This window comes from Triturus cristatus, chromosome 5_2, assembly GCF_964204655.1.
Source record: "Triturus cristatus chromosome 5_2, aTriCri1.1, whole genome shotgun sequence".
Lineage (NCBI taxonomy): Eukaryota > Metazoa > Chordata > Amphibia > Caudata > Salamandridae > Triturus > Triturus cristatus.
Window position 1 is genome coordinate 476,814,895 of NC_140588.1, and position 16,205 is coordinate 476,831,099.

Below are 16,205 nucleotides of genomic sequence, written 5' to 3' on the forward strand. Positions count from 1 at the left end.
TGAAGTTAGATGCATCAGAGTTTGAGTGCAAAACCATTTCCCCCAGCTGGAGAGGAAGACCCAGTCTGGATAGCGGCTTCAGAGGAGGACAACTGGAGAAGCGCATAATGTCTGCGCACCACACAATCTTTGTCTAATCTAGGGTGATGAGAATAATTTGTGCTTGGCCTTGGTCCATCTTACTTGGACCCTTAGAAATCAAGGAAAGGGGGGGAAATGCAGACTGCAGCAGAAAATGCTATCTCAACTGAAAAGCGTTACCCAATGCTCCTTTCACCCAGTGCTGAAGGTTCTGGAATGGATGAGCGTGGCGCAGGTAGAGTTTCTGATGTGTCTTAGACTGGGTCCAGTGGAATCACCAGAGAGGGTTTACTCAGAGGGACATCAACTGACTCGATGACCACCAACTCCCATTCCAAGGACTAATAACCTTTAGAAGTAGGAGAGTATCTTGACTTACCTTTAGCATGTTTTTTTGCTTCTTGTGTCTCCTTTTCTTTCTACTTGAGGAATGTGAGGAGGGCAAGCTGGAGTGAAATCATGATCGTCACCGACTATGGTTTTCCTTCCTTGCTCATGCCATGAAAAGGTTTGCTCCTGCTCTTTGATGACCTTCGGGTGCATGCTGTGGCAGGAGTCACAATTGTGAGAGTCATGATCTGACATGGGACACCAGAGACAGAAGGAATGGCAGTCCATAATGGACAGCTGTTTCTCACAGCCCAAACAGGTTTTTAAATTAGGTTTTTAAATCTTGATTTCTTCAATTCGGAGATGGTTCTGAGCAATTCAATTTATAGTCTGTGAGGATGGATTCTCAGAGAGAGTGAGCTTCAGAACTGACACTGTTATGCTGGGGTGGGTGATACATGGCCTTGGTGACATCCCTTGATGCCACTTTCAGAGGCTAAATGAAGCCAGTGCCGCCTACTGGCAACGTGACAGCTTTGAAGTTTCCAGATTCATTCTGATGCCTGGGATTATTTTACAGGGGGGAATTCGCAGGTAAAAGTATCCATCAAAACTACTTACATAAAGGGCTTTTTGTTAGACCTCTTAATCATCTGGTCTCTGGTGAAGTGGTCCACCCGCTGCAGCGTACAGCAATAGGCCAACCCACTTCAGCCATTAGATCTCAGGTACTGTGAATTGAGGCATTTTACCTGCTCACGTGCACAGCCATCTCAAAATAAATGCTGGTCTCCTCCTATATTTTTATTTTTTTGCAATTTGTTTTTACATATTCCATACCGTTGCTTAAAAAAAATAAAAAATTGTAATTAACTATACACTTGTGTCAAGGCTGGAAATTTTAACAATACTCATGCTTGTTTTACATGGTGTATGTGTAACATTGGTATTATATTAATGTCTTATTTGGTAAGGTGTTTTAGAGCTGAACAGAGTACTGATGCGCTCTTGCATTAGCCTATTTGGTAAGCATATTTTAAAAACCTCTACAATCTTAAATACATAAAAATAAAAATAACTGTGCACTACAAATTAGGGGGCATATTTATCACAGTTTTGTGTCTCCCTTGCTTCATGAAATGGGATGCAAGGGCAACGCAAAACCTTACTGAGATTTATCAAGCCACGTTAGGCTAGCTTGTGTGGCCCTAAATTGGTAAATAAATCTAGAGTAATGCAAGGAAGCGCAAATCGCTGCCTTGTGTTACTCTGTGGCAGGAAGGCATGCTATAGGAGGAGCTTGGGTGTTCCAGCGCATCTACTCATGGATTCTGGTAGACCCGGGAATGTATCAGAATTGTATGCCTCCCCACCAGGGGTGCAACAAGAAAACAAGTTACTTACCTGTAACTTTGGTTTGCCAGTATTGGTAACTTTCATTCTCATAGCTTGTATCATTCCCCGTCGTCAGAATGGGAGTCTCTGTAACCAAAATACCATAGCAGTAGGTACAAAAGAGAAAGAAAAAGGCTTAGGCCTCATATCCTTTTGTAGCATAGCCACCTCTTTTTGTAAAAGAGACCCAAATAATGCAACAACCAATCAGATTAGCCTCACCTCATAGAACCCTCCTGAGAGAACCTCAGGCCTCAGATTTTCATAGCCGTTGTGTAACAGTATAACAAAACCTGCTAAAGGCTGAGCTTTCCCAGGGGAGGAGGGTGGGCACATGGGAATCTATGAAAGTTAAAGAGTAAGTAACTTGCTTTCTTACTCCAGTATTGGAACTTTCATAGATTCCCATAGCTTGTATCAGGGTAGCTAGCAGTCAGAAGCACATTTTGCTCTCTCATTGTTTTTTCACTCTCTCCTCTCTCTCTCTCTCTCTCTTTTTTTTTTTTTCTTTAAAGAATGCATCAAGCCAAAAACATTAACAAATAGTGCAGTAACATAAGCATAAATAGCAAATACACATATAACTCAAAATCAAAATGTGCCAATAACAAGAAAGAAAGGAGGAGGGAAGAAAGGAAAGCTCACCACTCAATGGAAGAGGTTCCTCAGGACCGCCTGGCCTACAGCCGTGTCTTCCTGTGTTGAGGCCTCCAGGCAGTAATGTCTTGTGACGGTGTGCACGCTGCTCCAAGTTGCAGCCCTGCAGATATCTTTGATCTGGACCCCAGCAAAGAGGGCCGTAGAAGAAGCCATGTACCTTGTAGAATGTGCTCGGACTCTACCCTCCAGGGGTTTGCCCGCTGCTGAATGACAAAAACATATAGCACTGGCCACCCACCGAGCAATACCCTGCTTGGACAGGGGCAAGGCCTTGCGGGAAGCGCTGAATGAAACAAACAGTTGAGAAGATTTTCGGGATTCTTTAGTACGGTCCAGAGTTTCAAACATCTCTGCACATCCTAAGAGTGGAGTGCTCTTTCCGCCGGCGTAGAGGGCTGAGGGAAGAAAACCTTAAGAATCACTGGCTCAATTAAATGAAAGTACAAAGGCACCTTAGGTATGAACTTTGGATTAGTCCGTAGAATTACTGTATTTCTCTTGAATTGAAGAAATGGTTCCTGGATCATCAGAGCTTGAAGCTCTCCAATTCTTCTTGCAGAAGTGAGAGCCAGAAGGAGCGCCACCTTCCCAGAGAGGAATTTCAGATCTGCTCGATGAATCGGTTCAAAGGGATGCTTCATAAGCTGGGTGAGTACCAAATTCAAATGCCATGTAGGGGGCGAAGGCCTCACTGGAGGAAAGACTCTAAAGAGGCCTTTGAGAAACTGTTTGACAATCCTGGTTGACCAGAGAGAAGGTCCAGATGCAGTGCGTCTATAGCGAGAGACTGCCGCCAAATGAACCTTTATGGATGAATGAGCCAGCCCCGCCAAAGACAGGAAATATGGAAGAACTTGGTGAGGTTGAGACGAAAAAGGGTTGAAACACTCCTGCTGACACCAAATACAGAATCGTTTCCATTTTAAACGGTATGTCTTGTTAGTAGAAGGAGCTCTAGCCTGAGAGAGAACCTCCTTAGTCTCCTCGAGAGATCTAGCCCAAGAAACTCTCGCTGCTCAGGAGCCATGCTGACAGGTGTAAGGAGCGAGGGTCCGGATTCCAGACCTGGTCCTGGGACATTGTGAGAAGGTCTAGAACCATCCATAGAAGCCGTGGAGGTTCCAGGGAGAGGAGGTGAAGTTCCATGAACCAGAACTGCCTCGGCCACTTTGGAGCTAGTAGGACCATCCTGCATGGCTCCATTTTGATTTTCCTGAGTATTCTGGGTATCAACTGAATGGGGGGAACTGCCAAGCACGCACGATTAGGGATTACTCCATTTTTCCTGTTACCCGCCACACATGCTATATGTTCCTAACCAGGCGCAATCGGGAGGGCACTAGGGAGGGGTGGGTGGAGGGGGAGTTTCCAAGTTTAAGGTTTGCTGAAAGTAGGTTGTAAGTTCTGTAGGTAGTTAGGGGAGCAGAGGGACAGCGATCAAAAGCGGGCAGCGGGGTTCTTCACCGGAAGTATGCTCCTGACAGTTTCGTATTAATGTGCCATGTTTCTATATGACGCCGCCCGGCCTCTGGGATGTGGGCAGTACGGCTGTGTATACTACACGGATTAATGATTAAGGGGAGGATGGGAAACCTGCATTATTGACATGCATCCTGGCTGCTGTAAGCTGTACTTGGTCCTGCAATAAAAATGGTTTGACAAAAATCAACTGAATGGGGGGAAAAGCGTATACAAATGCGCCTGAGCAGACTTTCGAAAGCGCATTCCCCAGCGATCCACGATGGTGTTGCTTGCTGACGTAAAACTGGCATTTTTTGTTCTCCAGGATGGCAAAGAGGGTTTGCCCCACCGGTGAAAAATTTCCTCCAAGACAGTCTGGTTCAGTTCCCATTTGTGGCTGACTGACGCCAGTCTGCTGAGCATGTCCGTCCTTTCGTTTAGTACTCCTGAAAGATGTTCTGCCTTCAGTGATATTCCGTGCAGGATAGCCCACTCCCAAATCCTCTGGGCTTCCTGTGACAACAGAAGAGATCTGGTACCCCCTTCTTTGTTTATATAGTGCATGGCCATGGTATTGTCCGTGCGGACAAGAACCGCCGACCCCTGCAGCCGTTGAAGAAAGGCCTGTAGTGCCAGAGGAATCGATCTGAGTTACAGGAGGTTGATATGGAGAAGGCGGTGCTGTGGCAACCAATGTCCGCTTACATGAAAGTCCTGTAGCACCGTGCCCCAGCCTTCCAGTGAGGCATCTGTAGTCATTACCTGAGGAGCTGGATTGATTACGAAGGATAGACCTTGGGATATATTCTCTTCCTTCATCCACCACAAAGCGGCTCTTCTCATAGCCAGAGTGATCACCACCTTGTTGTCGAAGGATCCGTCTACTTGACGCCATTGTAGGTCAAGCTTCTCCTGAAGTGAACGCATCCGCAACCTGCAGTGAGGTATTAAAGGAATGCAAGAGGAAATTGTTCCTAGCAGGGATTTGTAACGGCGAACTGAAAGATACTTTCTTCTTCGCAACAGCTGAGCCATGGACATCAGTTTCTCTTGCCTTTCAAAGGATGGAGAAGCCTTTTAGAGAGACGTGTCCAGGATGGCCCCTAGGAATCGTGCTTGCGTGGACGGACAGAGAGATGACTTCTCCCTGTTGAGAGTCAGGCCCAGATTGCTGAACAGACGCGTACATACATCGACTGTAGCTTCCGCTGCACGTCTGGTCAGGGCCTTCAGCAACCAATCGTCCAGGGAGGGGAAGATTTGGAAATGCTGCTTCCTGAGGAAGGCTGCCACCGGCGCCAGCACCTTGGTAAAGATTCTCAGAGCAGACCGAAGTCCAAACGGTAGAACTTTGAATTAGAAGTGGCTCTTGGCTACTGTAAACCGTATAAACCTCCTGTGGGCTGGATGAATGGGTATGTGAAAATACGCATCCTCGAGATCGAGAGTGGCCATAAAGTCCCCAGGGTTGAGGAGACATAAAATGTCCTGGAGAGACACCATCTGAAAGGATTGTCTTATGAGATAGGTGTTTAGCTCCCTGAGATCTAAAATGGGGTGCCACTTCTCCAGTGTCTTCTTGACCAGAAAAAATCTGGAGTAGAAACCCTCTCACTTCTGAGAAAAGGGGACCGGCTCTACAGCTTCCTTGAGGAGCATCTGATGAACTTTGAGCCGCAGAAGACGCAGATGTTTAGAAGGCATGGCAGCAGGGGCTTGGAAGGCGGAAGACGAACAAACTCCAGCGTATGGTCACATTGAATGATGTTGAGTACCCAACGGTCTGATGTTATCCGTTGCCAGTTGTGGAGGTATTGAGATACCCTGCCCCCCACATATGTTGCCTGGGAGGGGGGTACAGCAGGAAGAGCCAGAATGCCCCTATTGTCGTTTAGTGGTGTCACGTCCCTGGCGATTCTGTTTCCCTCTAGAGTTAGACCTAGAGAAAGAAGAGGTCTGGCCTTGTCTTTGATGGTAAGATGGACAATAAGACTGAGGCGTTGAACTATAAGTAGAATATCGTTGCTGCTGGTATAAACCCCTGTAGGTTGTACTACTTCTTCCTCTGGCTCCACGGAAAGGAATCTTTTTATATTGTAGGGTTCTCAAGGATCTTGCTGTCTCTGTATCCTTTTTGATGTCTTAGAGGGGATCATCAATAGTGCCTCCCTATCAAACGAGAGGTCCACGATTTTGTTTTGGACCTCCAGCCAGAACCAGCCTTGGCAACGAAGAACAGCTGTGCCTGCCAGCAAGCGGATCATATCTGCCAAGAATCGCCAACGCATTTGCCGCTCTAATCAAAAGACTTGCCATTGAGGAAAATCTTTTCCCAGCATCATCTAGGCGTCTGCCTTCTTTATCAGGAGGAGTAGTAAGGGACGCAGAAGGGTTGCGTGATTTCCTCTGAGCTGCTTGCGATATCACTGAATCCGGCTTCGGTTGACCTATTAAGGATGCTGGACTGTTGTCAGGGTCCTTGCATTTTTTGTCCAGGCGCGGCAAGACTGGAATGACAGTAGCCGGATTCTTCATTGCCCTTATTCCTTCCTCCCAGACGTGGTTGACAATAGAAATGGAACGGACCGTCTTCCTATCAGGTTCTTTAAAATCATAAAGAAAACACTCAGATTGAACTAAAGGCATGGCAAGTTGAAATTTGTGTGAGGCTCTCTCCATCAATTTGTGAAACCCCCAATGTCTGCCGGGGGAGAATCAACTGCATCTGATGTAGGAGACGCTGGGTCCGGTATCACATAATTATCCCATTCCACACACTGGTCCGGCCTGCTGACATCGCCTTGATCCTCATCCGAGAAATCATCCTGCACCTCTGGAGCCACCGTAGGTATAACAGGGCTGGTGACGTGCGGCTGTGATACCATCTGGGATGGTGGTCTTGGCGAAGCCACAGAAGAAGCTGGCGGAGCAGACACATTTTGCGTCAAAGGAAGCAAAGAAGGAGGAGGCTGAGAGAATCTCCTCTTATAGTCTAGCAACATGCCCTGAAGATCCGCCAAGAGGGAAGTAGGAACAGAAATCATCTCCTGGCTAGTGTCCTCCTGATGATGAAAAGAGTGATGATATGAATGCCCATGAAGGTATTCACCTTCAGAATCAGAAACCTGGCACTTGACTAGAAGCTGTGAGGGGCTATTGACATAGCCAAAAGAATCATCCTCTCCCTCAGAATCCTCTCTCTGTTCCAACAGCAGCGCAGGAGGCAGGGGGGCTACCCTCCTTGGCAAAGTCATGTCCAGCGTGATTCTCTTCAAAGAAATGGTGATTCTTTCAGTCGACGAAGACGTCGTCGATGGTACCGTCGGCGGCGGAGAAGAAAAAGAAACCCGACGAGGTCGTCGACGGAAGATCCAGCGACGACGAGCAGATTGTCGACGAAGAGATGGGCGTCGTCGACACTGTTGTCGACGAGACCGTCGACACTCCTGCTGTCATCATTGTCATCATCGTCGTTGTTGATGCCCTCGTCGACGACACCGTCATTGCAGCTACTTTCGCCGACATCCTTGTCAACATCTTCGTCGAGGTTGATGACATCGTCGTCGATGAGTTCGTCGACACCGGCCTCGACAGATGGCAACTCGAAGGTACCTTCGACGAGCCCTTTGTCGGTGGTACCGTTTTAACTTGTACCTTTGCCGCCTTCGTCGACGGAGTCTTTCGCAGCATCGTCGACAATTGACTATCTTTGTCAGACTTCTCAGATGTTAGAGAAGAAGGCTTTTTGAAAGTTAAAGCAGACTCCACCACTGCTGCTGTTGAAGGCAGCCCTTCCCTCTCCTTTGCACCATGATGAGGAGATTTGCTAGGACTCAGGCTCTCAGACTCACGGGGGTCTATTTTGAGGCCTTTGCGTGACGCTATGTAGATGGTGATGAGGAAGTCCTACCCCTCTTCACTGACCTTCTGGATGAAGATGATGAATCCTCGCTGTCACTTGACAGTGCTTCCTTCCTTGACTTCAGCTTTTGGAGCCAGGTGAGAAGGCGACCCTCACGGTCCCGGAGAGTCTTCGTTGAAAAGGTGCAGCCTTGTGGGCAGGATACAGGCAGTAGATGCAGTCTTTATGCCTGTCCTCCACATACAACCTTTTCTTGCCACAGGTCGAACAAGCCTTAGAGCCAAGGGCTTTTTTCTCTTTGTCAGACATTCCTAGAAGAAATACCCAACAATCCTGAAGAAAAAACTGCTGAAAAAACAGTAGAATACAGTTTAAGTGAGCAGAGCTCAAAGGTGACTCCCTTGCACAACGTGCGGTAGAAAATCTGAGGCTCTGAGGTTCTCTCAGGAGTGTTCTATGGGGTGAGGCTAATCTGATTGGTTGTTGCATTATTTTGGTCTCTTTTACAAAAAGAGGTGGATCTGCTACAAAAGGAGATGAGGCCTAGGCCTTTTTCTTTCTCTTTCGTACCTACCGCTATGGTATTTTGGTTACCGAGACTCCCATTCCGACGACGGGGAATTATACAAAGTTCCAATACTGGAGTAAGGAGAAATATCTTTATTTGTCTTATTGTTTCCACTTTGTAAGTGTTCTGCATTCTGCAGCACACTTAGAAAGAAGAGAATGCCTCTGATGTGCCCGTTCCTGCGCAAACAAAATCCTACCTGCACCATAGACATCCTTGCAATATGATGCAAGGGTGCTTGCATTGGCGCTAGGCAGTCAAAAGTGCACCAGCCATAGGAAAGTATAGGAAGGCATGTATCATGGTAAATGTGGTACATTCCTCAGCAAAGCAAAGTGGCTTGCTGCATTGTGTAGCATGATTGTTTGATACATTTGGCCCTAGATTTTTCTGGCTAGTAAAACATACACTGGAGTTGCAGTTTTTAGGCAACACAATAAGTAGATGATATTCTTGTTCTACCACTGAGTAACACACACAAGTATAGATCCAAGTATGTTTTTTCAAACCTCTTTACCTCACTTTCCATTTTTGTGTTTGTAATTTCTTGCAACGTTTGCTAAGGTGAAGGATGTAGAAGTAAATCCTATATAAATTTGAAGTGAAACAAATGAAGAGAAAAGAAGAAAGTTTGGAACTGTTTCCAAGTTTTTTGTGACATTAGCCAGCACTGCTTTATCAACTGAGAGCTCGAAGCCATAGAAAAATGTAACTGCATGCTTGTATTGAGAAATTAAAACTATAAAATCCCAGCATTTGTAGTGCTGTTAACTGAATATTGAACTACATAAATCACCTTCATGATAGGGGCTAAATTTACAGCCATGAGAAAGCAAGTAGTCACATTGATCATACAAAAAACTGTCTTTCTGCATAAATACGGTTCTTCCGCAGCCACATGCACATGAAGTCAGGTATAGCTTTATATGTTACCTCAGAGCGCTGTCTTTCACCTGCCAAGGCTTTTTTCTCTTTTTCAACATATTGAGTTACTGTTCTAGCAAGCAGTGGTCCATTGGCTCCTTTAATACGAGCCACAATTTTACCCCTCTGTAATAAAAAAACATTAATTATGAATTTCATAATGTCCAAAGTGTCATTTACAGAGCAGTTTAATTATATCAAAACTCAGTTATCTGTCTGACAAATGTCCTGTCTACTTACTAGTAATCTGCATTACTCTTAGTCACACTCATCCTTGCAACAGTTAATACTTGCAAGATGAATCCCACTTCAAGGCAGGAAATAATCAAGAAACCTGCTGTGAATGTAAATCCTACCCACTACAAACTGGGTAACATAACAAGCATAGCACTCTCAACATTCTTCCGACCTACCAAGCACCTTAAGATGAAGACTGGGCACTTTACATAGCATACCTCTCACGACGTATCCACAGCATCTTCCTGGCAGCTCCGGACAAATGTGCTCGGTGCCGGGCTCCTGTGGCAGATCTCAGACATATTCTAGGGTCATGCCCATTCATCACTCAGTAGTGGCATGAGGTCCTCAACCAATGGGCACCCACCAATGGACACTTGGGAGGCGGTAGCACTGGGCGTGCAGGAACTATTATAGGACAGCAACCCGCAATACTGACCTGGCACTAGCCCTGGCAAAGCATGTCACAACTATGCACTGAAGGAGTGCCGCTCCCCCAGCAGCACAAGCTGGAGATCCGCAGTTGCTCTTTGGGCAGCTGTTGTCAGGGTTTCTGGACATTTAACAGGAGCCCCCTTCTTCTTCCTTGTGAGGTTCCTTCCTCCACCTACCCGAGGATCCCTGGTAATTCATATGACCAGTCTCAACCCCTGCTACTCACTGAGTGTGAAATGATACCTCACCTCATATATGGCCCTCGTACACAAGATGCCTTCTATTATCTCTGACCTACTCCCACTGCCCCACTGTTGTACTCCTTGTTTGTCCTCAACTAAATATGTATCTCACTGTCCTTAGGGAACAACAATTGTATCAGGATTTCCCCCCTATTTTGTCAGATCTCCTATGCCTCAGTTTGATGTGGAACTATTTATCTCTGCAATCTGTATGACCCTGTAGATTATCTTAATACACAGCATACCCTTTCATATTGTTGATGGGTAACCTGAGGCTGGTTCATGTTAAAGAAACTAATAAAATATGTTTTAAAATGTATTAAGGCTGAACAAGTTAATTCATAAACGCCGGTATAAAGTCAGTTAAGACTAAGTGAAATGAAGATCACCATAAGTAATCAGGACATTACTTTTATGTCCCTTATACTTAAACCAGTCATTATTTGTGAGTTATGCCCAAGCAATACTGGACTTTTCCTAGATATACACTGTACATAGATCATTATGCAATATTTCATGACTTGAATATATTAAAAATATTTTATGACTTTATAAAACAAATGACACTCAATACAAAGTTCTTCCTATTAATCTTTAATGATAAAAAAAAGTTTGAGGTGAAGCATAATTTACGATCCTACAAATATCATAAAAGTGTGTTATGTTTCATATAGGTACCCCAATATAGGCTCAGGGAACCACCTGACCCTTCACCTATATTTTCCCCTACCAATACACTACATAACGGTTCTTGGGACTGACCTTTTACCTATTTCAGGTACTGCTTACAAGATGTGGGGTTTTCCCTGAAAACTAGCCTCACCCATTATGTATGAGGATTCTTGGAAACTCAGCAGGACTACCTGTTCCCACTTCCCACCTCCCAGCTGAGCTTCCCTCCCCCCTCCCCTATTTAATGGCGGCCGCTGTGAGGGAGTGAGAGCAAGACTTCTGACATCCAGGTCAGGGACCTGCTCCACCCCACAGCTCCACTGTTAAGTGCCACCACTCCGGGCACATGTGCTATGCTCGTTCAGGTAGTTGTTTGAGGCCCTCCTCCACCCACAGGCTCCTGCCTGCACTTCATCCCTGATGATCCAGTGGGAGAGCATTGCTCTTCTGCTGGCTGCTGTTATCTGTGTCTGTCTTTGTGCTGTTTTCCTGTCTCTTTTCCTGTGTCTTTCTTTGTGCTATTTTTCTGTCTTTCTGTTCCTATTTTTCTTCCAGCCTCCTCACTGTATCTCTAGTGTGCCTATGCTGTTTGTAGGTCAAGCCTAGCATAGAGTGCATGCTCTGCTCTAGGAGAAGGCCTCTTGGAATCACTTCAGGCTTTCTGCAAACTCGTGCATGCGTGCAGTGTTCGATTTTCCACACATGCTATTTGCCTTGACGTGTGGCTTTCAAAAATTAAAGCACATAATTGGCCAAAGGCGGGTGCATGTCCCACCTTTATTGAAAATGTTTACTCCCACAGCGTTTAGCTGTCGGGAGTGAGCAGCAGTGCGCAATGTGCCATCTGTTGTGGATCATGTTTAATTTCAAGAACTTGCAGCTTTCCTTACAAGGCGCGTCCCTTCCACCCCGGCCAAGGGACAGACCCCCCCACTACAAGAGTGCGCACTTCTTTTCCAGCACTCGCATTCATGACAATAAGATACTAACAAGGTGCGTCCCTTCCACCCCGGCCAAGGAACAGACCCCACCTCCACAAGAGTGCGTGCTTCTTTTTCCAGCACTCGCATTTCATCTATGTCAGCACTCTCTTTCTGCACCGTTATCTTTGTATTAGTATGTTATCGTCAAGACATTTGCTGTACTCTGTAGTTGGCCTTTATAGTCGCTTCTTTTTCGGTACCATTTTAAAAATTGACCGCACCTTCTAACATTAGCGTTTTTTCATCACCGTGGTGCGCACTTCGTTTCACACCTCTACGCAGCTGTGGTGCGTGCTACAGCTGACATCTCTGCATAGTGCACAGCTGTGGTGCGTGTTTCCTTTCCCCACTTTGCTTTTGGAACTCGCACGATCCAGGGGTGTAACGCAGGCCCCTGCTGGGGGCTTAATTTGAGCGGGTGTCTGCTGGTGCGCACATGGGCACTTAATTATTAGCAATTGCTTTTTGTGCATTCTTGATGGCACCGGCTGCTAAACTATCACAAAAATTAATTACAAAAAGCAAGGAAAAATTGACAGCATTGCATAAACAAATAAACTAGAACAAATATTTTGTATTCATTTTGGTTTTTAGCACAATAATTCAGTTGTATGTCATGTTTTTTTCGGTTAGATATAAGGTGACAGAAATAGATAACTTATACATTTTCAACATGCTGCACAACATTCACAATGCTCTACAACGCATATTAAGAACGTTACCAAAGCCAACTCTGTCTAAACACTTATAACACCCCAAAGGCGAAACCTATGGCTATGCCAATGCTTGTTCTGTCTTTCAGTGCCTGTTTTCTGTCTTCTTTCTGCCTTTATTGTGCCAGTAATTGTACCTGTGTCCTCTGTGTTATTTAGCCATTTTCTGTCTCCGTGCTCCTTTGCCCTCTGTGCCCTTCCCGCTGCTGCTGCCCCCGTGGCCCCTCCCCCACTGCTGGTTCCCACTTCCTGCCTCCCAGCTGTGTTTCCCTCCCCCTCCTCTAATTAATGCCAGCCGCTTTTCGGCCACGCTGCCGACGTGCAAAAGGCAAGCCCATCTCCGCCCATCCATGACCCGACCGCGGCCAGCGCCAGGAACCCTGGATCTACGACCTCCCACTGCTACAACTCTGCTGCCCTCCTCGCACTCAACCCCAAAAGGAATGGAAGCTGCCAGTGAGCAACGCCAGACACCAACCATGGCCAGTTCTACTGCTGACACTGCCTACAATCCTTCACCATCGACTGCCTCCCGTGACCACTGAACCCACGCCGGACGCCCGTACCACCAAACCCCTGACATGCATTCTCCTCAACATGCACTCCTTACACAGACATGCCATAGAGATCTGGGATCTGCTCGACACCCTCTCGCCAGATGTCACCTTCTTCCCGGAAACATGGACCAATGCCACCTCCGCCCGACATCGCCACCGCCATCCCCGACGGATACAAGATCCAGAGAAAGGATCGCCCTCAACGCCCAGGAGGAGGACTCGCCATTGCGCTCAAGAGCTCCCTCCGACTCTCCACCTCCAGCTCGAGCGACCCCCTCTTCAACACAGAGCACCTCCACTTCCAGATCCAGACCAGCCGCAGAACCACGCTGCGCTGGACCCTAGCCTACATACCCCCTGGTCCTCGCGCCTCATCCGCCTGCACCATTGCAGACCTCGTTGTACCTCACGCCATCGCCTCCATGGACTAGATTCTCATCAGAGACCTGAACTTCCAACACGACAACCACAGCGACCCCAACTCCTCCACCTTTCTGGACAACCTCGCCAACCTTGGACTACAGCAGCTTGTCACCTCCCCCACTCACAGAGCTGGACACATCCTCAACCCCATATTCGCAGGAGGGACAAACATCCACTTCAGCCACACTATGCAGCCCCTCTTCACAGACCACCAATGTGTACACTTAACCTTCAACACCACCACAGCACCCAAGCCCACCCCACCCCACGCCTGCCACGAAGGAACTGGAGCAAGGTCACATAGGAACACCTCAAGTCAACACCACTCTCTTCCACAACCCTCTCTCCGCCACGACCGATGCCAACTCTGCAGCCAAAGAACTACAGCGCTGGATCACCAGCTGTGCAGACAAGCTCACTCCCCTCCACCACCCCGTCAGATAACGCCCCCTGAAGGCTACCTAGTTCACCACCAACCTCCAAGAAATTAGGCACTCCTGCAGATGCCTTGAGAAACTCTGGAGGAACAGGAAAACCACCGAAGACCAGAACACCTACCGGAACGCCATGTCTGAATACCACCAGTGCAAAAGAGCCACCAAGAGGACCTTTATGAAGAACAAAATACACACCAACGCCAGTAAAGCAAAAGAACTTTTCAACGCCATACAGCAGTTCACCAAACCCCCCAGCGAACCAACAGACGTCATACCATCCCAGGACATCTGCAACAAGCTCAGCTCCTACTGAAAATCAAGGCCCTTTATGACAACTTCAGCGAACAGACTCCAGACACCACGCTCCTCTCCACCCCCGACAACCAGCCCACCATAAACCACTGGAAACCGGCTACCACTGAAGTCACCGCCACGACCATGAAGAACACCCACTCAGGAGCCCCCACGAACCCCTGCCCACCGCACATCTACCACAGTGCCGCCGCCACCATAGCACCCGAACGATGCTGGACCATTAGCACCTCCTTCGAATCCGGCATCTTCCCCGATGACTGCAAGCAGGCAAAGGTTAAGCCCCTCCTCACGAAACCCTCGGCTGACCCGACAGACCTGAAAAACTACTGGCCCATCTCTCTCCTTTCCTTAGCAGCCAAAGTCACCAAGAGATTTGTCAACGCCCAGCTGACCACCTTCACCGAAGAGAACGCCATCCTCGACTCCTCCCAGTCTGGATTCTGCACCAACCACAGCACCGAGACCGCCTTCCTCGCTGCCACCGATGACATCGGCATGCTACTCGACCAAGGCCACACAGCGGCCCTCATTCTACTAGACCTCTCGGCAGCCTTCAACACCGTCTCCCACCGCACTCTCGCCGCCAGACTCCATGACGCCGGCATACGGGGACCGTCCTTGACTGGATCCGTTCCTTTCTCACCAGCAGAATCTAAAGGATCAGACTCCCAACCTTCCTCTCTGAACACACAGAGGTCAACTGCGGAGTACCCCAAAGATCCTCGCTCAGCCCCACGCTCTTCAACATGTACATGGCCCCCCTCTCTGCCATTGTTAGACAGCATGGGATCAGCATAGTATCCTACGCTGACGACACCCAGCTCATCCTCTCCCTCACAAAGAACCGCGAAGACATCAGACTCAGCTCTCAGGAAGGAAGGAAAGATGTTGCAGCCTGAATTACCAACAGCTGCCTTAAGCTCAACTCGGAGAAGACAGAGGTCCTCGTCCTTGGACCCTCCTCCACCCCCTGGGACAATACCTGGTGGCCTTCCTCCCTCACATACCCACCCGCTCCATCAGACCACGCCCAAAACCTGAGCATCATTCTAGACTTCTCCCTCACCATGACCCGCCAGATCAACACCGTTGCCTCTACCTGCTTCAACTCCCTCCGCATCCTCCGCAAGACCTTCAAGTGGATCTCCCCCGAATGCAGAAAGGCTGTCACCCATGCACTCATAACCAGCAGATTGGACTAGAGTAATGCCCTCTACGCCTGAATAAAAAAAAACTGCTGCACAAGCTCCAAACCCTCCAGAACACGTCAGCCAGACTCGTCCTCGGAACCCCATGACATGAGCGCATGACCCAGCACCTGCAAGACCTCCACTGGCTCCCCATCGAGAAGAGAATAACCTTCAAGCTACTCACCCAGGCCTACAAATCCCTCCACAACATCTGGTCCAAGTACCTCAATGAAAGAGTCTCCTTCCACGTACCCAAAAGGAACCTCTGCTCCGCCGACCTCCCCCTGGCAGAGACCTCACGCATCTGCAGAACCAGATCAGGTGGAAGAGCCTTCTCCTACGTCGCAGCAAAGACCTGGACGAGCTCCCAGTTAACATCAGACACTCCCCCACTCTGCACACCTTCAGGAAGAGCCTCAAGACCTAGCTCTTCGACTGATCTGGAGCTGCACCCCCCCCCCCCCCAGCACTTTGAGACCCTCAGGGGCGATTAGCTCACTTAAAAAAATCCTGATTGATTGATTGACCATCTCCTGCATAATAACTATGTATAAGGGTCATTCCTTCTGTTTTCCAAAGTCCAATATGACACAGCAAGATAGAACCCCTGAGTGTACCACTTTGGGTATATATACACCATATCTTTGCTAAGGCAGGGAGAGGAGAAAAAGGACTTTCGTGCTGACACACTGATGCGAGACACTGAGGTTCCTGTATGCA

The 16,205-nt window shown here is 47.8% G+C and overlaps 1 protein-coding gene across 1 annotated transcript in view; it reads right to left on the minus strand.

Moving 5' to 3' along the window:
- The window catches only part of NME8 (NME/NM23 family member 8), a 1,023,835-nt gene that overhangs the window by 777,987 nt on the left and 229,643 nt on the right, over positions 1-16,205 (minus strand). The window contains exon 6 of the mRNA XM_085606381.1: positions 9,291-9,407. Within this exon, the coding sequence (XP_085462507.1) occupies positions 9,291-9,407 (117 nt within the window). The remainder of the gene's footprint in view (positions 1-9,290; positions 9,408-16,205) is intronic.